This window comes from Ascaphus truei, chromosome 2 (assembly GCF_040206685.1).
Source record: "Ascaphus truei isolate aAscTru1 chromosome 2, aAscTru1.hap1, whole genome shotgun sequence".
Lineage (NCBI taxonomy): Eukaryota > Metazoa > Chordata > Amphibia > Anura > Ascaphidae > Ascaphus > Ascaphus truei.
Window position 1 is genome coordinate 131,059,925 of NC_134484.1, and position 24,060 is coordinate 131,083,984.

The 24,060-nt window shown below is 46.8% G+C and overlaps 1 protein-coding gene across 1 annotated transcript in view; it reads right to left on the reverse strand.

The window, feature by feature from the left end:
* The window catches only part of LOC142488135 (histamine H3 receptor-like), a 25,762-nt gene extending 7,628 nt beyond the window's left edge, over positions 1-18,134 (reverse strand). Inside the window, exons 1-2 of the mRNA XM_075588506.1 lie at positions 17,882-18,134; positions 17,171-17,340 (exon numbers count right to left, since the gene is read on the reverse strand). Coding sequence (XP_075444621.1) covers positions 17,171-17,340; positions 17,882-18,134 — 423 coding nt within the window. The remainder of the gene's footprint in view (positions 1-17,170; positions 17,341-17,881) is intronic.
* Positions 18,135-24,060: the final 5,926 nt, after the last annotated feature.

Below are 24,060 nucleotides of genomic sequence, written 5' to 3' on the forward strand. Positions count from 1 at the left end.
GGGGGGGGCAAAAAGGGGAGGGGGGAGGGGGAGTTGGGGGGGAAAGGGGGAGGGGGAGAAGGGGGGAAAGGGGAGGGGGGAAAGGGAGTGGGTGGGGGAAAGGGGAGTGGGGGGGAAAGGGGAGTGGGGGGGAAAGGGGAGTGGGGGGGGAAAGGGGAGTGGGGGGGGAAAGGGGAGTGGGGGGGGAAAGGGGAGTGGGGGGGGGGGGGAGGGGAGTGGTTGGGGAAAGGGGAGTGGGAGGGGGAAAGGGGAGTTGGGGGAGAAAGGGGAAAAGGGGTGGGGGGGGCAAAAGGGAGGGGGGCCAAAAAGGGGAGTGGGGGGGAAGGGGGAGTGGGGGGGAAAAGGGGAGGGGGAGAAGGGGGGAAAGGGGAGTGGGGGGAAAGAGGAGTGGGGGGGGGAAGGGGAGTGGTTGGGGAAAGGGGAGTGGGAGGGGGAAAGGGGAGTGGGGGGGGGGAGGGGGGAAAGGGGTGGGGGTGGGCAAAATTGAGGGGGGGCAAAAAGGGGAGTGGGCGGGGAAAGGGGAGTGGGGGGAAGGGGGAGTGGGGGGAAGGGGGAGTGGGGGGGAAAAGGGGAGGGGGAGAAGGGGGGAAAGGGGAGGGGGGAAAGGGAGTGGGTGGGGGAAAGGGGAGTGGGTGGGGGAAAGGGGAGTGGGGGGGGGAAAGGGGAGTGGGGGGGAAAAGGGGATTGTTTGGGGAAAGGGGAGTGGGAGGGGGAAAGGGGAGTGGGGGGGGGGGGGAGAAAGGGGGAAAGGGGTGGGGGGGCAAAAGGGAGGGGGGGGCAAAAAGGGGAGTGGAGGGGAAGGGGGAGTGGGGGGAAAAGGGGAGGGGGAGAAGGGGGGAAAGGGGAGGGGGGAAAGGGAGTGGGGGGGAAAGGGGAGTGGTTGGGGAAAGGGGAGTGGGAGGGGGAAAGGGGAGTGGGGGGGAGAAGGGGGGAAAGGGGTGGGGGGGGCAAAAAGGGGAGTGGGGGGGGGAAGGGGAGTGGGGGGAAGGGGGAGTGGGGGGGAAAAGGGGAGGGGGAGAAGGGGGGGAAAGGGGAGGGGGGAAAGGGAGTGGGGGGGGAAAGGGGAGTGGGGGGGAAAGGGGAGTGGGGGGGAAAGGGGAGTGGTTGGGGAAAGGGGAGTGGGGGGGGAGAAGGGGGGAAAGGGGAGGGGGAAAGGGAGTGGGGGGGAAAGGGGAGTGGTTGGGGAAAGGGGAGTGGGAGGGGGAAAGGGGAGTGGGGGGGAGAAGGGGGGAACGGGGTGGGGGGGGGCAAAAAGGGGAGTGGGGGGGGAAGGGGAGTGGGGGGAAAGGGGAGTGGGGGGGGAAGGGGAGGGGGAGAAGGGGGGGAAAGGGGAGGGGGGAAAGGGAGTGGGGGGGGAAAGGGGAGTGGGGGGAAAGGGGAGTGGGGGGAAAGGGGAGTGGTTGGGGAAAGAGGAGTGGGGGGAGAAAGGGGGAAAGGGGTGGGAGGGGGAAAGGGGTGGGGGGGCAAAAGGGAGGGGGGGAAGGGGGAGTGGGGGGAAAAAGGGGAGGGGGAGAAGGGGGAAAGGGGAGGGGGGAAAGGGAGTGGGGGGGAAAGGGGAGTGGGGGGGAAAGGGGAGTGGTTGGGGAAAGGGGAGTGGGAGGGGGAAAGGGGAGTGGGGGGGAGAAGGGGAGAAGGGGGGAAAGGGGTGGGGGGGGGCAAAAGGGAGGGGGGCAAAATGGGGAATGGGGGGGAAAGGGGAGTGGGGGGAAGGGGGAGTGGGGGGGAAAAGGGGAGGGGGAGAAGGGGGGAAAGGGGAGGGGGGGAAAGGGAGTGGGGGGGAAAGGGGAGTGGGGGGGGGAAAGGGGAGTGGTTGGGGAAAGGGGAGTGGGAGGGGGAAAGGGGAGTGGGGGGGGAAGGGGAGTGGGGTTGGAAAGGAGAGTGGGGGTGGAAGGAGAGTGGGGGGGAAGGAGAGTGGGGGGGAAGGAGAGTGGGGGGAGGGGAGTGGGGGGGGATAGGGGAGTGGGGGGGAAAGGGAAGTGGGGGGGAAAGGGAAGTGGGGGGGGAAGGAGGGGTGTGGGGGGGAAAGGAAAGGGAGTGGGGGGTGAGAAAGGGGAGAGGAGGGGTGGAGAGCAGGGGGCATATGTATTGTCATAATTTATGTATGTGCATGCCCTCTACCCCCCGTCCAGGCGTCTGTTCCCCCGCTGTCTCAGCGGCTGGCCGCTCCCTCTTCTTGGTTCCCCGATGGCTCGGGGCTTGCTCTTTGCTTCCCCGTTCCCCGTGACTCGGGGCTCGCTCCCCCATTCCCCGTGACTCGGGGCTCGGTGCACGATCGCTTGGTCCCCCGATGTGTCGGACTGAGACGCATGCAGGCGGCGGCAGCAGGAAGTGCGTGCATGTGTGGGCCTGGGGCCTGGCCTGTGTGGGCCTGTGGCGCGAGGCTGAAATAGGTGAGTTACTGGGGCCATCAGTTGAGGCGGGATGCGCAGTGGTGTTACTTACCTGGGCGGGCGGACGGTGTGTGTGTGTGTGTGTGTGTGTGTGGGTGTGTGTGTGTGTGTGTGTGTGTGTGTGTGTGTGTGTGTGCGTGTGTGGTGTGTGTGTGTGGTTGGACCTTTGGCAAGTCACTCCGTCTCAGGCCAATGAGAGGTGTGCGGGGGTGGGCGGGCTAAGGGACCAATGAGATTGCCGATTGCACCAGGGAAACATACATACAATGCTTTCATAAATATATAGTAAGATATATATACACAGAAACATTTTACTAGATAGCGATCCAGGAAAAACGAGACAGCACACAGTCAGGGAAATGTATTCAGGATAAATACACAGGCACTGTATACAACGTTTCGGTCATCAGAATGTGACCTTCCTCATATATATAGTTGTATATATATATATATATATAGAGAAAGAAATGATCTGACCATGTCTCCCTGCAGTAGTGCTACAAATCGCTTCTGCATGTGCACATGTAGCGCCGCTACGTCGCTATGATGACATCACCGGATCGCCCTGCAGGACTGCAGTTTTTGGTATAATTGAGGCCTAAGAGTTCTTAAGGAGCTACGTTCGGTAATAGAAAAACCATTACATTTAATTTTCAAGGACTCCAGTCCACAGGCTCAGTACCACAAGATTGCCGTAAAGCAGACATGAGGGGTCATGCAGTAAGCGGCGCAAAGTCACTTTTCGCCCGTTTTGCACCAAAAATGCATACCACGATTCAGTAAGCCCCGAAAACTTGTCAAAAAGCAAAAACAACGCCAAGTTTGTTGGCGGTTTTTCTTTCCGACATCGCCGCGACGAAAAGGCACTTTGCGCCGCAACTAGCCATGTTTTGAAACCCGCTAAATTCTAGTAGTGGCGAGTAGCTTTGACCACTCTAGAATTGAGATTTTCACAGCAATCCGTCTCGCCCCAAAAAGTTGGCAAGTTGCTGGGGAGAGGCTGCGGATGAGCGACGGAAAGGCACTTAGAAAAATTCAGGTCTTTTTCCTGCCTGGGATTGATGCGGGGGTCTCCGGAGCTGATACCCATTAATACCAGTACCGGAGCCCCCCGGCATGCATCCGAGGCAGGAAAAATGCATTTAAAGGCCACTTCATGACCTTAGCGGCTAACCGATAAGGCAACGAAGGGGTTAACCAGCCGTGCCAGGTTTATTGTGGGTAGCGGGGGTGGGTGAAGGGGGGTATTTGGCCCTTATTGGTTGTTTAGGTTAGCGGTTAATACCACTACGGTCATGAAGGGGTTAAGCCCTCCCGCTACCCACCCGCAAGCCCTAAACAACCACTGTTGGGGCTAATACCCACTTCGGCCACCCCCGCTACCCACAATAAAAAAATGCACACACAACAGCCCCACACTAAATAAATAAATATATAAATATATATATATATTACACCAACAATACCTATACCCCCCTAACATACAGTACATATATGCACATCAATGATACTATAGGCCGGCGGGGGCCCTCGGGTGTTACCCGCGGGCCTGCGGTACCAATTCCCCTCAAATTAATTTTAAAACACATATATACTTATAAAGAAATAACCCACCCCCCTTAACACATACAGTATAGTAATATACAGTATAGTAATGGGCACAATTACTATTATCCACAAATGGATAATAGTGCATTTGCCCATTTAAAATACATAAAGAACAATAAATACATTAAATACATATTGCACTCACCATTGTCCGGCTGCCACGATGAAGGCCATCCTCATCTTCATAACCGTTCATGCCCCCTCCGATGCTGCAAAACATAAACAAGAATAAAAACAGCCAATGTAATGTCCCCTAACCCCTTTATCACCATAGCGGTTATTAACCGCTACAGTCATTAAGGGGTTAACCCACCCTCACCCACCACTCGGGAGGCCTACTATAGGGATAATAGATTATTTGCCCATTATTAAACACATTAACTAGCATAATAAAATAAATAAAGTTCTACTGCCTCATCAATAAGAAGCCCCATCGCCAGCAAAATCTGTGTCCTCCGTTGCCAACAAAATACATTGCAATTACATTCTGATATCAATTAACCCCTTAATCACCTTATTGGATAATAACCGCAAAGGTAATTAAGGGGTTAAGCCACCCTGGCCCGATACCCACCCTTCACCCATTCATTTGTACAGTGGCTTTATCATGCAACTATATATATATATATATATATACATATACATACATATATATACACATGATGAACCAATATACAAAGAAATGTTTAAGGGTTAACAAAAACATGCACAAATAAAAATACCACTTCTCCATATTAGCCACAGTCAAACAAAATCCTATTTCCTAATAAAATTATTCTCATCTGCCAATCAAAAGCATTAAATGCCAATCAAAACATTGAATTTACATTGTATACATGATGCATAAAATCTGTGCACCATGTACACTCTGCCAATCAATGTTAACAATAAAACATTCTAAAGAAAATACAATGAAATCCAAACAAATATACTATTTAAACCAAGCAAGGCAACCAAAATAAATTACCATTAATTAATCAAATACCAAAACAATTAAAATACCATCCAAATCAATTACACAATTAACTCTTTTAATTGTTAAACAAACCCATTATCCAACAAAGTTAACATCTGACAAAATAGTTGTACCACAAAAAAAACCACTATAAAAAAGCAAGCCTCACCCTGACCTAAACTACAGCATACAACACCAAAAATTACATCTATCTAATTAAAAAGTACATTACACACATTTAAGAATAGCAACATATCAAAATACATTTACATAGTGCCAAACAAGCATTTCCAACCAAATCATTTCTTATCCTGTATGTATATATCGACAGAGACATACATACATACAGTACATACATACAGTGGCAAGAAATGATAATTTAAAAAAATTGTATCGCATATAAATAAAAAAAACAGTTAAAGTTAAAAAAAAATACATTTCTTGTGTTAACTTACCATTAGCTGCCCCACTCTCCGACTCCCGTTGAACACCAAGCTCTCGAACAAATCCACGCACAGCAACAGGAACCCATAAAATAAAAAACCATAAATAAATAAACCAAGACTTTTTTGTATAATCAAAAGCGTCAACGGGATCTTGATCTGTGTTCTTCTGTCTTCTTTGTTGTTCTTCTGGTGTCTTCTGGTGTCTTCTGGGGTCTTCTTACCGTCTGCTGCCACGCCCCGGTCCTCTTCTTTCTTCCGGTGGTCCGTCCTTCTCGGCGTCTGCCTTCAAAATGAGACGACATACGCTTTTATAGGCCTATGACGTCACATTATCATCATATGTTTCCCACGGCAAAACCATGTGATTTTGGGGGGAAAATAAATTTTGATGACGTCATTTAAAGGCAATGACGCCAGCCAATCAGAATGGCTGTGCTTCAATTGCCTTTAAGATAACATCATGAAAAGAAAGATGGCCGGCCTCACATGGTACGGTAGGCAATCAGAGCGTGGGAATACACCACCAAAAATTGCATCTATCTAATTAAACGTACATTACACACATTTAAGAATAGCAACATATCAAAATACATTTACATAGTGCAAAACAAGCATTTCCAACCAAATCATTTCTTAGCCTGTACGTATATATCGATAGAGACATACATACATACATACATACATACATACACTGGCGACACACTTTATTCGAGCTTGGCTAGTCCCACGAATTCGGGTATACCCAGGTGTATTGAGGTTTGTGACTGTTTTCTGCCCGAGTGCATTGAGTTATTTTCCAAGCAGGGATTGAAGCATTTTATTCCCGCTGGCTGCAATACTGCACAGTATATATATATAAACTGCATTACAATTCATGAATTTATGCCATCTGGTAGACACGCGAAGCATTGCAGCCTATTAAATCCTAATCATTATCATTTAACAGATCAGCCGCCCATCAGCCAGGCATGAACCCAGGCTGGGAAGGCAAATGCAACGGGGCTTGTCAGAGGTTAGGAGCGGCGCATTCCAGGTATCTGCCAGGTACATACCGGGTATTTGCTCGAATAAAGTGTGTCGGTGCAGTACATACATACATACACATACATACATACATACATACATACATACATACAGTGGCAAGAAATGATAATGGAAAAAAATTGTATCACATATAATAAATTACAAAAAACAGTTAAAGTAAAAAAAAAAATACATTTCTTTTGTTAACTTACCATTAGCTGCCCCACTCTCCGACTCCCGTTGAACACCAAGCTCTCGAACAAATCCACGCACAGCAACAGGAACCCATAAAATAAAAAACCATAAATAAATAAACCAAGACTTTTTTTTATAATCCAAAGCGTCAACGGGATCTTGATCTGTGTTCTTCTGTCTTCTTTGTTGTTCTTCTGGGGTCTTCTGGGGGTCTTCTTACCGTCTGCTGCCACGCCACGGTCCTCTTCTTTCTTCCGGAGGTCTGTCCTCCTCGGCGTATGCCTTCAAAATGAGACGACATAGGCTTTTATAGGCCTATGACGTCACTTTATCGTCATATGGTTCCCACGGCCCTGATTGGGCCATGAAAACCATCTGCTTTTGGGGGGGAAAAATAATTTTGATGACGTTATTTAAAGGCAATGATGCGAGCCAATCAGAATGGCTGTGCTTCAATTGCCTTTAAGATGACGTCATGAAAAGAAAGATGGCCAGCCTCACATGGTACGGTAGCCAATCAGAGCGTGGGAACTACATCCCTACTCTGATTGGCTCTGGTAGACCATGTGACAGAGGCTTTTGGAAGAACGGATTTAAAGACATCATTTAAAGCCTGTCACATGGTACTAGAGCCAATCAGAGTTGGGATGTAGTTCCCACGCTCATAAAGGCGCCTGTATCTCGGGAAGCAGGGGGTCCCCGGACCTGAAACCAATGCGATTCAGCTCCAGAGACCCCCTGCACATGTACACTATGAATATAATTGTATTTAAAAAAAAATTTAATGTGCCGATGTTTGCGCCGAGAGAGCGGCGGATCTCTCTCTGTTGCAGACACATCTCGGCAGGGGACGGCTTCTCGGCAGCCTCTCGCCAGGCAGACTGTCTCGCCACAGGTTACTCACTATGTTTGGCAATGTTGATCTCACTGTGATTCGCCAGGGATTCGGCCCTTCCTGCATACAGCGAGGGCAACACGCCAAAAACATGGCGAATTCAAACCCCTGGTGAATGCAATTTTCCGCCGCTTAGTGCATGACCCCCATGGTGTCTATATATAAAAATGGAACTAGATCCCAACCGGGGAATTAGAGACCTGTATGCCTATCATCAATAGTGGGGAAGCTACTATAAGGTTTAGTATGGTATAATATTCAGGAATATCTATTGAATAACAAAATTATTAGTAATTGTCAGCATGGATTTATGAAGGATATGACATGCCAAACTAACCTTATTTGTTTCTTTGAGGAGATAAGTAGGAATTTAGACCAGGGTAATGCAGTTGGTGTGGTCTACTTAGATTTTGCAAAGGCTTTTGATATGGTTCCACACAATAGGTTAGTGTATAAAATAAAGAAAATTTGGACTAGAATGCAGCAAGTAATCCGCACTCGTACTGTCCGTAAGATTTATTCTTTTTTTCCTTTAACACCCCGTCCCCTTGCAGCTGTGTGTGGAGCACCTCCCCAAACACTCCTATATAAGAGATTAAAGGCCCAGGGGTACATTTTGTTTGATTTATATGTGTGGGGTCATATGACTTGCTGAGTAATAAATTGTCTTGTTGCTATATTTTAGTGATTGATTTTTATTAGCGTATTAGCATACTTCATTTAGTGAGCCCATACACTAATCCCTGGTGCGCTTTGTGTGTATCTTTTTCGCAAATTTGGACTAGGTAAAAATATTTGCACCTGGATTGAAAACTGGTTGTAGGATAAACAACAGAGTGTTGTCATAAATGGAACTTTTTCAGGTTGGGCTAAAGTTGTGAGTGGAGTACCTTAAGGATCGATACTGCGACCCATGTTTTTAAGTTGTTTATTAATGACCTTGAGATTGGCATAGAGAACAAAGTCTCCATCATTGCTGATGACACTAAATTGTGTAAGGTACTGTAGCAGAATCAGAGCAGGATGTAATTTCTCTCCAGAAAGACTTGGATAGAGTAGAAACTTGGGCAGGTAAATGGCAGATGAGGTTTAATACAGATAAATGTAAGGTTATGCATTCAGGAAAAAATAATAAACAGATGACTTACAAATTAAATGGTGAAAAAGCAGGAAAATTCTTGATGGAGAAGGATTTAGGAGTGCTTGTAGACAGCAGGCTTAGCAATAGTGCCTAATGTTATGCAATAGCTGCAAAGTCAAACAAGATTTTATCTGGCATTAAACAGGGAATGGATGAAAGGGAAGTAAACATAATAATGTTCCTCTAAAAAGCATCAGTAAGACCACACCTTGAATATGGAGTACAGTTTTGGGCACCAATCCATAAAACATACATTATGGAACAAAAAAGTGCAAAGAAGAACCACCAAATTAAAAAAGGGCATGGAAAATCTGATTTATGAGGAGAGGCTAGCTAAATTAGCTTTGTTTACATTAGAAACAAGCGTCTAAGAGGTGATATGAAAACTATATAGAAATATATTTGGGGACAATACAAGGAGCTTTCAAGAAAATTACAGTATTCACCCCAAGGGCAGTACAAACGACACAGGGTCCTCCCTTAAGGTTGGAAGAAATTAGATTTCACCAGCAACAAAGGAAATGGTTCTTTACAATAATAGAATGAAAGTCTCATTGGTTGGGGGTTTTCCAGTCCACGTCATCTGCGCTTATCACACCTTACAGAATAAGGACCTATTATTCCCACCTGAGGGAAGTGTGTATTTTGTTATTAACAAAGCACTTTCCTGATTAGATTGGTTTCCATTCATAATCATTCACTGATCAAAGTATACTGATGCCTTCCAGGTTGTTTTTGAAATTTGAGCATATCATAAAACAGAAATGGACTCTATGGGGACTATTGATTAATGTTTAGAGTGCCTGGGATCTTTCAGCATGGATGAGTGATCACATGATTCAACCAGGCCCTTGTTGACATAAACAGAATTGCAAAATGAAGGAGAAAAAAGAAATACATTAGAGAGAAAAGAAAGACACAAGGAGGGGAAAGAGCGAGAGAAATTATGAGGGAAAAAAGGACCCATATGGTGTAAAGATATAGACATGGGGGGGGGGGGAAGAGATAGACATGGGGGGGGAAGAAATAGACATGAGGGGGAGTAAAAGAGATAGACATGAGAGGGTTACAGAGTGAATAATATGTAAACAGGAAGAAAAAGAGAAAAAATGCTAGGGAGCAGATAATCCTATTTGTGAAAGTGAGGAAGACATGAAGAAATCAAATAAAAAAAACCCGGGGGAGGAAGGGAGAAGGAGGAGAGGGAGAAACATGGAGCAATAAATAAAGAGAATGGCGTGAATTGGAAAATAAGAGAAACTACGCATGTGAGATTTGAAGTGTGTAACTAAGAAGAAAAATAATTGGGGGGGGGAGTAAAGAAAAACATACTAGAGGAAAGAGGAGAGAGAAATACATGCTGGGGGAGAGGAGAGAGAAAGACATGCTGGGGGGTGAGAAGAGAGAAATCCATGCTGGGTGAGAGGAGAGAGAAATCCATGCTGGGTGAGAGGAGAGAGAAAGACATGCTGGGGGAGAGGAGAGAGAAAGACATGCTGGGGGAGAGGAGAGAGAAAGACATGCTGGGTGAGAGGAGAGAGAAAGACATGCTGGGGGAGAGGAGAGAGAAAGACATGTTGGGGGGAGGAGGAGAGAGAAAGACATGCTGGGGGAGAGGAGAGAGAAAGACATGCTGGGGTGAGGAGAGAGAAAGACATGCTGGGGGAGAGCAGAGAGAACGACATGCTGGGGGAGAGGAGAGAGAAAGACATGCTGGGGGAGAGGAGAGAGAAAGACATGCTGGGGGAGAGGAGAGAGAAAGACATGCTGGGGGAGAGGAGAGAGAAAGACATGCTGGGGGAGAGGAGAGAGAAATCCATGCTGGGTGAGAGGAGAGAGAAAGACATGCTGGGGGAGAGGAGAGAGAAAGACATGCTGGGTGAGAGGAGAGAGAAATCCATGCTGGGTGAGAGGAGAGAGAAAGACATGCTGGGGGAGAGGAGAGAGAAAGACATGCTGGGGAAGAGGAGAGAGAAAGACATGCTGGGTGAGAGGAGAGAGAAATCCATGCTGGGTGAGAGGAGAGAGAAAGACATGCTGGGGGAGAGGAGAGAGAAAGACATGCTGGGGGAGAGGAGAGAGAAAGACATGCTGGGGAAGAGGAGAGAGAAAGACATGCTGGGGGAGAGGAGAGAGAAAGACATGCTGGGGGGAGGAGGAGAGAGAAAGACATGCTGGGGGAGAGGAGAGAAAAAGACATGCTGGGGGAGAGCAGAGAGAACGACATGCTGGGGGAGAGGAGAGAGAAAGACATGCTGGGGGAGAGGAAAGAGAAAGACATGCTGGGGGAGAGGAGAGAGAAAGACATGCTGGGGGAGAGGAGAGAGAAAGACATGCTGGGGGAGAGGAGAGAGAAAGACATGCTGGGGGAGAAGAGAGAGAAAGACATGCTGGGGGAGAGGAGAGAGAAATCCATGCTGGGGGAGAGGAGAGAGAAAGACATGCTGGGTGAGAGGAGAGAGAAAGACATGCTGGGGGAGAGGAGAGAGAAAGACATGCTGGGGGAGAGGAGAGAGAAATCCATGCTGGGTGAGAGGAGAGAGAAAGACATGCTGGGGGAGAGGAGAGAGAAAGACATGCTGGGGGAGAGGAGAGAGAAAGACATGCTGGGGGAGAGGAGAGAGAAAGACATGCTGGGGGAGAGGAGAGAGAAAGACATGCTGGGGGAGAGGAGAGAGAAAGACATGCTGGGGGAGAGGAGAGAGAAAGACATGCTGGGTGAGAGGAGAGAGAAAGACATGCTGGGGGAGAGGAGAGAGAAAGACATGCTGGGGGAGAGGAGAGAGAAATCCATGCTGGGTGAGAGGAGAGAGAAAGACATGCTGGGGGAGAGGAGAGAGAAAGACATGCTGGGGGAGACGAGAGAGAAAGACATGCTGGGGGAGAGGAGAGAGAAATCCATGCTGGGTGAGAGGAGAGAGAAAGACATGCTGGGGGAGAGGAGAGAGAAAGACATGCTGGCGGAGAGGAGAGAGAAATCCATGCTGGGTGAGAGGAGAGAGAAAGACATGCGGGGGAGAGGAGAGAGAAAGACATGCTGGGGGAGAGGAGAGAGAAAGACATGCTGGGGGAGAGGAGAGAGAAAGACATGCTGGGGGAGAGGAGAGAGAAAGACATGCTGGGGGAGACGAGAGAGAAAGACATGCTGGGGGAGAGGAGAGAGAAAGACATGCTGGGTGAAAGGAGAGAGAAAGACATGCGGGGGAGAGGAGAGAGAAAGACATGCTGGCGTAGAGGAGAGAGAAAGACATGCTGGGGGTGAGGAGAGAGAAAGACATGCGGGGGAGAGGAGAGAGAAAGACATGCTGGGGGAGACGAGAGAGAAAGACATGCTGGGGGAGAGGAGAGAGAAAGACATGCTGGGTGAGAGGAGAGAGAAAGACATGCTGGCGGAGAGGAGAGAGAAATCCATGCTGGGTGAGAGGAGAGAGAAAGACATGCTGGGGGAGAGGAGAGAGAAAGACATGCTGGCGGAGAGGAGAGAGAAAGACATGCTGGCGGAGAGGAGAGAGAAATCCATGCTGGGTGAGAGGAGAGAGAAAGACATGCTGGGGGAGAGGAGAGAGAAAGACATGCTGGGGGAGAGGAGAGAGAACGACATGCTGGGTGAGAGGAGAGAGAAAGACATGCTGGGGGAGAGGAGAGAGAACGACATGCTGGGGGAGAGGAGAGAGAAATCCATGCTGGGTGAGAGGAGAGAGAAATCCATGCTGGGTGAGAGGAGAGAGAAAGACATGCTGGGTGAGAGGAGAGAGAAAGACATGCTGGGGGAGAGGAGAGAGAAAGACATGCTGGGTGAGAGGAGAGAGAAAGACATGCTGGGGGAGAGGAGAGAGAAAGACATGCTGGCGGAGAGGAGAGAGAAATCCATGCTGGGTGAGAGGAGAGAGAAAGACATGCTGGGGGAGAGGAGAGAGAAAGACATGCTGGGGGAGAGGAGAGAGAAAGACATGCTGGGGGAGAGGAGAGAGAAATCCATGCTGGGTGAGAGGAGAGAGAAATCCATGCTGGGTGAGAGGAGAGAGAAAGACATGCTGGGTGAGAGGAGAGAGAAAGACATGCTGGGGGAGAGGAGAGAGAAATCCATGCTGGGTGAGAGGAGAGAGAAAGACATGCTGGGGGAGAGGAGAGAGAAATCCATGCTGGGTGAGAGGAGAGAGAAAGACATGCTGGGGGAGAGGAGAGAGAAATCCATGCTGGGTGAGAGGAGAGAGAAATCCATGCTGGGTGAGAGGAGAGAGAAAGACATGCTGGGTGAGAGGAGAGAGAAAGACATGCTGGGGGAGAGGAGAGAGAAAGACATGCTGGGGGAGAGGAGAGAGAAAGACATGCTGGCGGAGAGGAGAGAGAACGACATGCTGGGGGAGAGGAGAGAGAAATCCATGCTGGGTGAGAGGAGAGAGAAATCCATGCTGGGTGAGAGGAGAGAGAAAGACATGCTGGGTGAGAGGAGAGAGAAAGACATGCTGGGGGAGAGGAGAGAGAAAGACATGCTGGGTGAGAGGAGAGAGAAATCCATGCTGGGTGAGAGGAGAGAGAAAGACATGCTGGGGGAGAGGAGAGAGAAATCCATGCTGGGTGAGAGGAGAGAGAAATCCATGCTGGGTGAGAGGAGAGAGAAAGACATGCTGGGGGAGAGGAGAGAGAAAGACATGCTGGGGGAGAGGAGAGAGAAAGACATGCTGGGTGAGAGGAGAGAGAAAGACATGCTGGGGGAGAGGAGAGAGAAAGACATGCTGGGGGAGAGGAGAGAGAAAGACATGCTGGGGGAGAGGAGAGAGAAAGACATGCTGGGTGAGAGGAGAGAGAAAGACATGCTGGGGGAGAGGAGAGAGAAATCCATGCTGGGTGAGAGGAGAGAGAAATCCATGCTGGGTGAGAGGAGAGAGAAAGACATGCTGGGGGAGAGGAGAGAGAAAGACATGCTGGGGGAGAGGAGAGAGAAAGACATGCTGGCGGAGAGGAGAGAGAAATCCATGCTGGGTGAGAGGAGAGAGAAAGACATGCTGGGGGAGAGGAGAGAGAACGACATGCTGGGTGAGAGGAGAGAGAAAGACATGCTGGGGGAGAGGAGAGAGAAAGACATGCTGGGGGAGAGGAGAGAGAACGACATGCTGGGGGAGAGGAGAGAGAAATCCATGCTGGGTGAGAGGAGAGAGAAATCCATGCTGGGTGAGAGGAGAGAGAAAGACATGCTGGGTGAGAGGAGAGAGAAAGACATGCTGGGGGAGAGGAGAGAGAAAGACATGCTGGGGGAGAGGAGAGAGAAAGACATGCTGGGGGAGAGGAGAGAGAAATCCATGCTGGGTGAGAGGAGAGAGAAAGACATGCTGGGTGAGAGGAGAGAGAAATCCATGCTGGGTGAGAGGAGAGAGAACGACATGCTGGGTGAGAGGAGAGAGAAAGACATGCTGGGTGAGAGGAGAGAGAAAGACATGCTGGGGGAGAGGAGAGAGAAATCCATGCTGGGTGAGAGGAGAGAGAAATCCATGCTGGGGGAGAGGAGAGAGAAAGACATGCTGAGTGAGAGGAGAGAGAAAGACATGCTGGGGGAGAGGAGAGAGAAAGACATGCTGGCGGAGAGGAGAGAGAAATCCATGCTGGGTGAGAGGAGAGAGAAAGACATGCTGGGGGAGAGGAGAGAGAAAGACATGCTGGGGGAGAGGAGAGAGAAAGACATGCTGGGGGAGAGGAGAGAGAAAGACATGCTGGGGGAGAGGAGAGAGAAATCCATGCTGGGTGAGAGGAGAGAGAAAGACATGCTGGGTGAGAGGAGAGAGAAATCCATGCTGGGTGAGAGGAGAGAGAACGACATGCTGGGTGAGAGGAGAGAGAAAGACATGCTGGGGGAGAGGAGAGAGAACGACATGCTGGGTGAGAGGAGAGAGAAAGACATGCTGGCGGAGAGGAGAGAGAAATCCATGCTGGGTGAGAGGAGAGAGAAAGACATGCTGGGGGAGAGGAGAGAGAAAGACATGCTGGGGGAGAGGAGAGAGAAAGACATGCTGGGTGAGAGGAGAGAGAAAGACATGCTGGGTGAGAGGAGAGAGAAATCCATGCTGGGTGAGAGGAGAGAGAACGACATGCTGGGTGAGAGGAGAGAGAAAGACATGCTGGGGGAGAGGAGAGAGAAAGACATGCTGGGGGAGAGGAAAGAGAAATCCATGCTGGGTGAGAGGAGAGAGAAAGACATGCTGGGGGAGAGGAGAGAGAAATCCATGCTGGGTGAGAGGAGAGAGAACGACATGCTGGGTGAGAGGAGAGAGAAATCCATGCTGGGGGAGAGGAGAGAGAAAGACATGCTGGGTGAGAGGAGAGAGAAAGACATGCTGGGGGAGAGGAGAGAGAAAGACATGCTGGGGGAGAGGAGAGAGAAAGACATGCTGGGTGAGAGGAGAGAGAAATCCATGCTGGGTGAGAGGAGAGAGAACGACATGCTGGGTGAGAGGAGAGAGAAAGACATGCTGGGGGAGAGGAGAGAGAAAGACATGCTGGGGGAGAGGAAAGAGAAATCCATGCTGGGTGAGAGGAGAGAGAAAGACATGCTGGGGGAGAGGAGAGAGAAATCCATGGTGGGTGAGAGGAGAGAGAACGACATGCTGGGTGAGAGGAGAGAGAAAGACATGCTGGGGGAGAGGAGAGAGAAAGACATGCTGGCGGAGAGGAGAGAGAAATCCATGCTGGGTGAGAGGAGAGAGAAAGACATGCTGGGGGAGAAGAGAGAGAAAGACATGCTGGGGGAGAGGAGAGAGAAAGACATGCTGGGTGAGAGGAGAGAGAAAGACATGCTGGGTGAGAGGAGAGAGAAAGACATGCTGGGGGAGAGGAGAGAGAAAGACATGCTGGGGGAGAAGAGAGAGAAAGACATGCTGGGGGAGAGGAGAGAGAAAGACATGCTGGCGGAGAGGAGAGAGAAATCCATGCTGGGTGAGAGGAGAGAGAAAGACATGCTGGGGGAGAGGAGAGAGAAAGACATGCTGGGTGAGAGGAGAGAGAAAGACATGCTGGGGGAGAGGAGAGAGAAAGACATGCTGGGGGAGAAGAGAGAGAAAGACATGCTGGGGGAGAGGAGAGAGAAAGACATGCTGGGGGAGAGGAGAGAGAAAGACATGCTGGGGGAGAGGAGAGAGAAAGACATGCTGGGGGAGAAGAGAGAGAAAGACATGCTGGGGGGGGCGGCGACACTATAGCATAACAGTAAGGGTACACTTATGCCGCCTCTATTACGTTAGCACTAGTCGGTCGCATCGTCATGGTCATAACATCACACATCTTCTTATTATCAATTGTAATTAGATTTTGATACAATTTCTCTAAAATACTGTATACAATATCTTCTTTTTCTGTGCTACTGCCATAGCAGAATAAGAATCATGGAGGTTCCAAAGCTTGTACTAACTTATCAACAACAAACTACAACATACTCCTGCTCTCTTATTTGTCCCTTGTCTATCAGGAAAGGGACTGACATTTTTGGCCCAAATTGATGTTATTATTATTTTGATTTCTGCTTTTAATTTAATTGTCAAATATCATTTACATTCCATTACCTGTGCTAATATTAAAAACTGATGAACAGCTTTACTTTGTATATTCTTGCAGTGGTTTTACGTGTTAATAGAAACATAAAACTAAAAAGTAATAGGTAATTAACTACAGAAGATTAGTAACTCATAGTGAATCTTATTTATACTTAAGATACATCCTACCATTTAGTGCATTCTTCTGATTAGACCCATACCAGCCAGTAACCAGATATTTCATGGCAATTAGCCCAGGTCTATCTCAGACTGATTTTAGAGACTGGAAGCCTGGAAAATAGTCGTTTGCTAGACAACTCAGATGTTTTACTTAGTGTTTGCTTATACTTCGGAAGCAACCAACTATTGTCAGCTCATAGTGGTATTATTATAAGAGCAGTATCATTATCAGTGCCTCTGCTGGCTGTGATATATATTGACTCATTATTGCTTCTACTTCTAATCTGGGCTCGATGTCTACCTTCCTTTCCCAAGTAATGCTTTATGGTGAGTTATGTCCTGCACTAAGCAGAGAGCACTGACCACAATGTCGTACTTGTAAAGTCTCGGCCACACTCTCAAATATTATGAAGAGTATTGTGAGATTATTATAAAGAAAGGTCACTCAGAGTTTGTATAAGATAAGGTTTATCATTTATTGTATCACAACAATATTCAGAAATATCAGAAATATCACAACAAGCTTCTTATAAGCTGATGGCTAGCAGTTACAGTATGTTACCAATCCATTCCTAACTATGTATATATGTACCTGTGACCTGTATTCATTATGCATTATATGCCAGAAAATACCTGTAATCCATAACACTTCCAAGCAATAAATAATTACCCTAGTCGTCACATCTGCTGAACCATTGTGTTCTGTACACTTGAGCCTCCATACACTGTCCCTTTGATTTTATAAACTGTTTTTAATCATGTGTCAATACAGCCTATAAATCATAGAAAGCTTATAAAAAAACTGTGAAAAACTTACCGCTTTGGTGACCGCTACGAAACGATCGTAACTGATTAAAACAATGTTGTAGACTGTACACTGACACAAGGTATAGTCGATTGTCAGCCAAGCTTTGCAAATATTTTTACCAAGTACCCATCCACCATTGATAATATAATTTTCCAAGTAAAGCGGGAGAGAGAATGTACCTTAAAAAAAAAAATACATGATTTAAAAAAAATGCTTAGTATAATAGTGTATAGTTAAATTGTAATGTATTTATACCAGTTACTTTACTGTATATGTATAACAGTTATTTAAAAGCTATTCATACTGTAAATCATTTATCCAACCCTGGAGTTGTTTTGGTGAGGTTCCATAATTTAATTCTCCATATTTTAATATATATTATTGTTCATAATAAACTGACCTATACTCTAGGAATCTAGCTCTTAAAAAGTTTTAATAGCAGTAAAGATGGAAGTCACACACATTGTAAATTATTCTTAGATCAATATTTTATCAAAATTGAAATGTACTGGAGTATGATTGTGGAATCAAGAGGGAAAAGCAACTGTAAGGATGCTAAATATTTTTAGGCAGGCAATGTGGGACAGCACCTTAATAAGGCAAGGAATAGAGGGTAAAACTAAACCATAAACATAACCCACATTGGTATATACCTGCAGCTCTCTGCCACCCAAAAATATTTTTTAAATATTGTAACATTGTGATACCTGTACTGTTTACCTGTGAAGAAGTCACTGATCGCAAGATTTAGAAGAAAGTAATTGCTTGGAGTTCTAAGGTTTTTGTCTGTTACAAAACCCAGGATGACAAGAGCATTTCCTGCCCCAGTCACACTGATCATACAAGACATCAGCACAGCTTGGATGATTTTTACATCTTCTGGGATCCCCTGACTTTGATTGGAAACACTGGTTATGTTAAAAAGCAGGTGATCTGTGTAAGACACAGAGGCATTTCTATAGTAGATACGCATGGTGACCAATTATAATGCCGATTCCAATAGTATTTGGTCTTCGTTTTTTGATTTCCCTGAAAAACCCCAAATATTTTTTATTAGGTAAACTTTACTGTAAATGATTAGCATTTATATACACATATCATATACAGTAGACTTGAAGTTTAGAAAACTGCAACGTATTTAAATATTTTCTTCTCAAATAAAAATGATTAATATCCCACCTTATAATTTGATGTCACCATGCAGCCAGAATATAGCACACAATGCTTCTTCATAATGTTCTTCTTCTACATCTAGTTATATATGTTCCTGGTTTCCCCAGAGACCTTTGTTACAGAGAACAGAAGTAAATGATCAAACCAAGTGAGCACTGTCTAAATTAAGTAAGGTAATTATACACAGAGGAAAAATGAAACCTATTACATGTATTACTGTATTTAAAAATTTTTTAAATCTCCCAATGGAAATCATTGTATAGCTGTAGAGATCTCTATATTTCTGATAACAGAATCCATTCAGAGAAAACGTAACAGAACAAATGTTCAATATTTTACTAGGTTGCATGAACTAGATATTTATTTTGGTGCAGTGTAATAAATAGTAAGTGTTTTCTTTGTTGGTCAAACTTTTAGGACCCTATTCTACAGTATTTGCACTGCAGGAGCCTTTTGAACTGTTTACAGACGTAAATATTCAATTGGGTATATTCTCAAAATGGCTCAAACAACTCCTTCGGCATATATATACTGTATGTAGCCATGTTTCCCCTAGAACACAGGAAGGCTACTAATGCTGTGGGTAACCTGTTGGCTCACAGGGCCTGAGCCTCTGCCATGGAGAGCTTGGGGCGATATATATATATATTACCTCTTACCAGATGCAGCGCCTCCACCTGGGAGGGATCCCAACAGAGTGGGAGTTGTTCCTCACAGGACACCAATATAATGATATACATACTGGATGTATTGTAACAAATACCTTTACTAATGATACTGAGTGATCTTATATGCGTACACATCACATACTCCTTGCTACTAGAGATACAACTATCCAAAGTGTCTCGCAGGACGCAACCCTCCACCGTGTTTCCCACACACTGTGTCCGATATCCCACACCCAAACCCCAGTGTGTGGTGACTGCGCGGCCACTATGGAGAGAGTATATAGTTGGTGCACTTGGTGTATGTGATAACCTGCGCTCCTGCGCTCGGGCCAGCAGATAACTTCGCAAAGGATTCGTCAACACGTGATACCTTCCGCGACATCCTTCCATGTGATCCCACCCGGATATATGTCTGTCTCTGAAGAGGCCTGGTCGCAAACCTCTGTTAGGGAAATGCAGCGTCCGCTGTGTCCCAGTCTATACACTATAATGGGGTAGGTTCCTATTCTAGGGCCTGTCCCTACAGCAACCACAAGCTATATGTGACTCAGGGCCTATCTGGGGCCTAGGGTGGTCTCTGGCCTAGTGTAGAGGCCACTTGCCTCTCTACACATGCAGCTCCTACCCCCTTCCGTTCCTGGTCTTGACTGCCCAATGTTCTCCTATGCGCAACCTCCTATATCCGTCCTCCAAGGATCCTAGCACCCTATTGGCTCCCTGGCATCAGGTGGTCTATCCTGGCACTCATGGGACTTGTGTCCCCTCCTAATAATAATTAGTTTTTTACTAATTACTATTAATAATAATTAAACCAGCTTAAGTTAGAAGCCTTCCCTCTTCTCATAGGTCTTCGCGCGCTACCACACTAACTTCCTGCGCATGCGGTAGCTCTCTGAAGGCGCCGTCGCCGACCATGCCCAATGCGCATGCGCAAAACTTAAATGGCGGCGCCCTGACCATGCAGGCCGCCGCAGAGCTTCCTTGGTACCGGAGCGTTCCCTGCACACTCTGGCAACCTTCCTAACGCTCCCACTGCAGCAGAGCTAAGGACAGACCTGGGGGACCTGGCTACATATAGAATAAGACTATTAGGCCCAGATAAATCATTCTTAGTTACAATGGATTTAATATCGCACCCGGTAAAAAAATTAATACTGCATCTTATTGTAACCCTCCCTGCCCATCTGATAAGGGAGTTTACAACACGTGTGTTAAGAGCTTCTCAGGGTGCATTGCTTCATCAAGTTTGATGGTCCGCGCAGGCTGGGCATACTTGTTGATTGTATACAGTAGATGTGTGCTTGGAGTTTTGTAGTTTATAACAAGAAGTCTTAATTAAGCAAAGCATAATGGTTACAGCTTATTCCTCACTTGCTTATGAGGAGGGGGGAGGAAGCACAGTACTTGGGTTTCACAAATAGCTTACACATCAATATAGGAAACTGAGAGGCTTGCTCTCACTACCTTCTATCAGTCTTCTTTTACCCGGGTCCCAGCAAAGGATCCCCTGTCTTTCTCTGTGCTCAGGCATAATACACCTGGAAAACCAGGGAGAGTGTTTATGGCTAGCCTTGTGCTCCATCACTGTGACCTGCTGATCCCTGCACAGTGTCATGTCTAGTAGTATTATCACAGCCACCACCCCTGTAGGGACTGGCAGCTGCTTAGTCTTGTGGCTGTAAATATAGCAGCCCTCCTGGAATATCATATTGCTCTGTAGTTCTTATTCTTGGCCTTGCTCACTATAGACAGACACTCTCTTTGTACTACGGTAGCTCCCTTACCAAAAGGGAACCGCTCCCAATAATACGATAGCTCCCTTATCAAAGTGCCTTGCTATACATTAGGGACACTTTCCCTGTATTCCAAAACAACAAACAGTGACTCTGGCATAACTCTACTTACTCACTGTGAAGGTCATTAGCTGGACCTCTGATCTTAGCATCTCTCTCAGCTTCTTAGCAGTCTCTCTCTCATCTCACTCTCCTCTCTCTCACTCTCCTCTCTCTCACTCTCCTCTCACTCTAATCTCTCACTCTCCTCTCTCTCACTTTCCTCTCTCCCACTCTCCTCTCTCGCACTCTCCTCTCTCTCACTCTCCTCTCTCACTCTCCTCTCTCTCACTTTCCTTTCTCCCACTCTCCTCTCTCTCACTCTCCTCTCTCTCACTCTCCTGTCTCTCCTCTGTCTCATCTGTCTCTTCAATCCTCCTGCTCTGATATTTTATGACACCCCTCTCAACCCCGTCTCTGGTTCATCAAAAGGGCAGGGCCAAGCTGCTGCCTGGTAATTGGCAGGTGGCTATCACAAGGGTAGTGTCTAAGATACTCCTCCTTTAACCCTCTGTAGTAACCCCTATAGGGAGGGGGATTACATTATTACCGACATTTTATTAATATGGAATACATCAAGATTGCAGTAATAATTTACCGGGTGTGATATTTGACTCAATTGTGATGAAGGAATTATCGCATCACGGTCACTTAAATTATATTGCTATCATAGGCTTCTGTAATATTTACTATTACAGAACCCTATGGTGCAGTAGAAGTAACATTAACCCGTTTGATGCCTGTAATTACCAGGGAATACCACAGGCACAAAAGGGTTAATACAATAAAAAAAAAACTACACTACTTACCCTTGGCTAACTTAGGGCATCATGCAGTAATCAGCGAAAAAAAAGCATTAGCCAGTTTAGCAATTAGCCATGTTTTTGGCGTGTTAAATTTGCTGTATGCTGTAAGGGGCGAATCCCTGGCAAATGAATGCGCCACCACCATTTGATAAAATGGCTAGTAACCGGTGGCAAGACGGCTGCCTGGCGAGAAGCTGCCGAGAAGCCGTCCCCTGCCGAGATGTGTTTGCAGCAGAGAGAGGTCCGCTGCTCTCTCGGCGCAAACATGGGCACATTAAAAATTATTTTTAAAATCATTTTTATTCATAGTGTACATGTGCAGGGGGTCTCCGGAGCTGAACTGCATTGGTTTCAGGTCCGGGGACCCCCTGCTTCCCGAGATACAGGCCCCTTTAGGGGGTGCCAGTATCCCTCTGCTTTGTTTACATTCTGCGGTTACGTGATCGGGACATTTAAATGCAGAGGGTTACCGGCACCTCATAAAGGGGCCTGTATCTCGGGAAGCAGGGGGAAGTCTATCCCTACTCTGATTGGTTCTAGTACCATGTGACAGGCTTTCAATGACGTCATATCCGTTCTTCCCCAAGCCTCTGTCACATGGTCTACTAGAGCCAATCAGAGTTGGGATGGAGTTCCCACGCTTTGATTGGCTACCGTACCATGTGAGGACAGCCATGTTTCTTTTAATGACGTCATCTTAAAGGCAATTGAAGCAAAGCCATTCTGATTGGCTGTGCTTTCATTGCCTTTAAGTGACGTCATCATTTTTTTTTGCATCGTCCAAAAATCGGCCAATCAGGGCCGTGGGAACCATGACGAAAATGTGACGTCATAGGCCTTTAAAAGCCTATGTCGTCTCATTTTGAAGCCAGACGCCGAGGAGGAAGGACCTCCGGCGAAGAAAGAAGACCAGGGCGTGGCAGCAGACGGGAAGAAGACCCCGGAAGAAGATAGAAGAATAAAGATGAAGATGGATTACAAGTAGAAGACCCCTTGATTGTCGTGTTTTATTATTTTAATGTTTATTATTTTCTGGTTTATTATTTTATGGGTTCCTGTTCATGGATTGGTTCGTGAGTAAGCTGTTCAACAGGAGTCGGTGAGTGGGTCAAGTAATGGTAAGTGAACTAAAGAAATGTATTTAATGTAACTGTGTTTTTTGTTGCTTTTAACATGTGTTATTTTTTTTTATTGTACATCATTTCTTGCCACTGTATGTATGTATGTATGTATGTATGTATGTATGTATGTATGTCTAGAGAGATATATACATACAGGGTAAGGAATGATAGTGTTGTAAAAGCTTGCTTTGCACTATGTGACATAGTCCAAAGATGTTAGGCAGCTTTCTGCCCCATTTTAGGTCAGAAAGTGCAGGAATAGTTAAAAATGATCCGTTCCACAGCTTCCCATTAACTCAGGCAGCTGGATGGAAAATCCAGACCACAGATTACAATGGCTCTAGTTCTCCCTCACCTGCTCTTCTAATCACATGCACAGGTATTTAGAGCAGAGAGGTTTTGTATTTCACTCTCTCTCCTTAGAGCCTGGAGGCTGGGGGTATCGCTGCTCCCCTGTTTCCAGTTTCGGGGTGGACGGCCCCTCCAAGTATCACAGTACCAGAGGATTTGCCTGGACACTTGGGACCGAGTTCCCACCACGAACAGATAAGACAAAACAAATGGTTATTGCTGTTGCTAAAAGACTATTTAGTGACCCTAAATGAGAGAGCATTGTTTTAAGCTGGGGAACCAGGTTAGTTGGCCAGCAGCTGTTAGAGAGACTTATTCTGATGTGTAGTTAGATCCCTGAAAGGGATAGGATTTTGTTTATATGATTTTGGTTTTATTTCTTAAAAATAACAGTGTGGGAAATACTGTAACACTGAAATGTGTGAACTGCTGAATGAAAGTATCTGAGTACCTCTAATCTACACTTGTTAAAGCTGCAGTACCTTACTTGGATGAAAATAAAGCTAAGTAGCATAATACTTTGCATGATCCTGTTTTTTGTATAAATAACCCTAGAAGACTGTGTCGGGAAGAACCCAGACAGACGTCAGCGCTACAAAAGAGGGGCGTTTGTCACATATGGTGGAGAATGTGGGTCGACACTAAAAAGTCTGTGGGTTTGCAAATAAATGCGGGGGTATAAAATGGCCGCCCAGCTGAACTAAAGTACAGATGCTATGAGTGAAGTCTGTCCCACTGTGTATATCAGTTGTGCTTCTAGCATACACAGAGAATGTGCGAGGTGTGGATGCAATAGCACCCTGAACCCAAACAGAAAACCAAAATGTTTTGCTGAAGAAAAAAAAAAAATTGCATCTAGCAAGTGCTGTTTGTAAAGCTAATGCCTTTTGCTGAAGTGAGTGAAATTGCAGCTTGCAAATTGTCCCTGCCGGGTTTCTAAAATGGCCG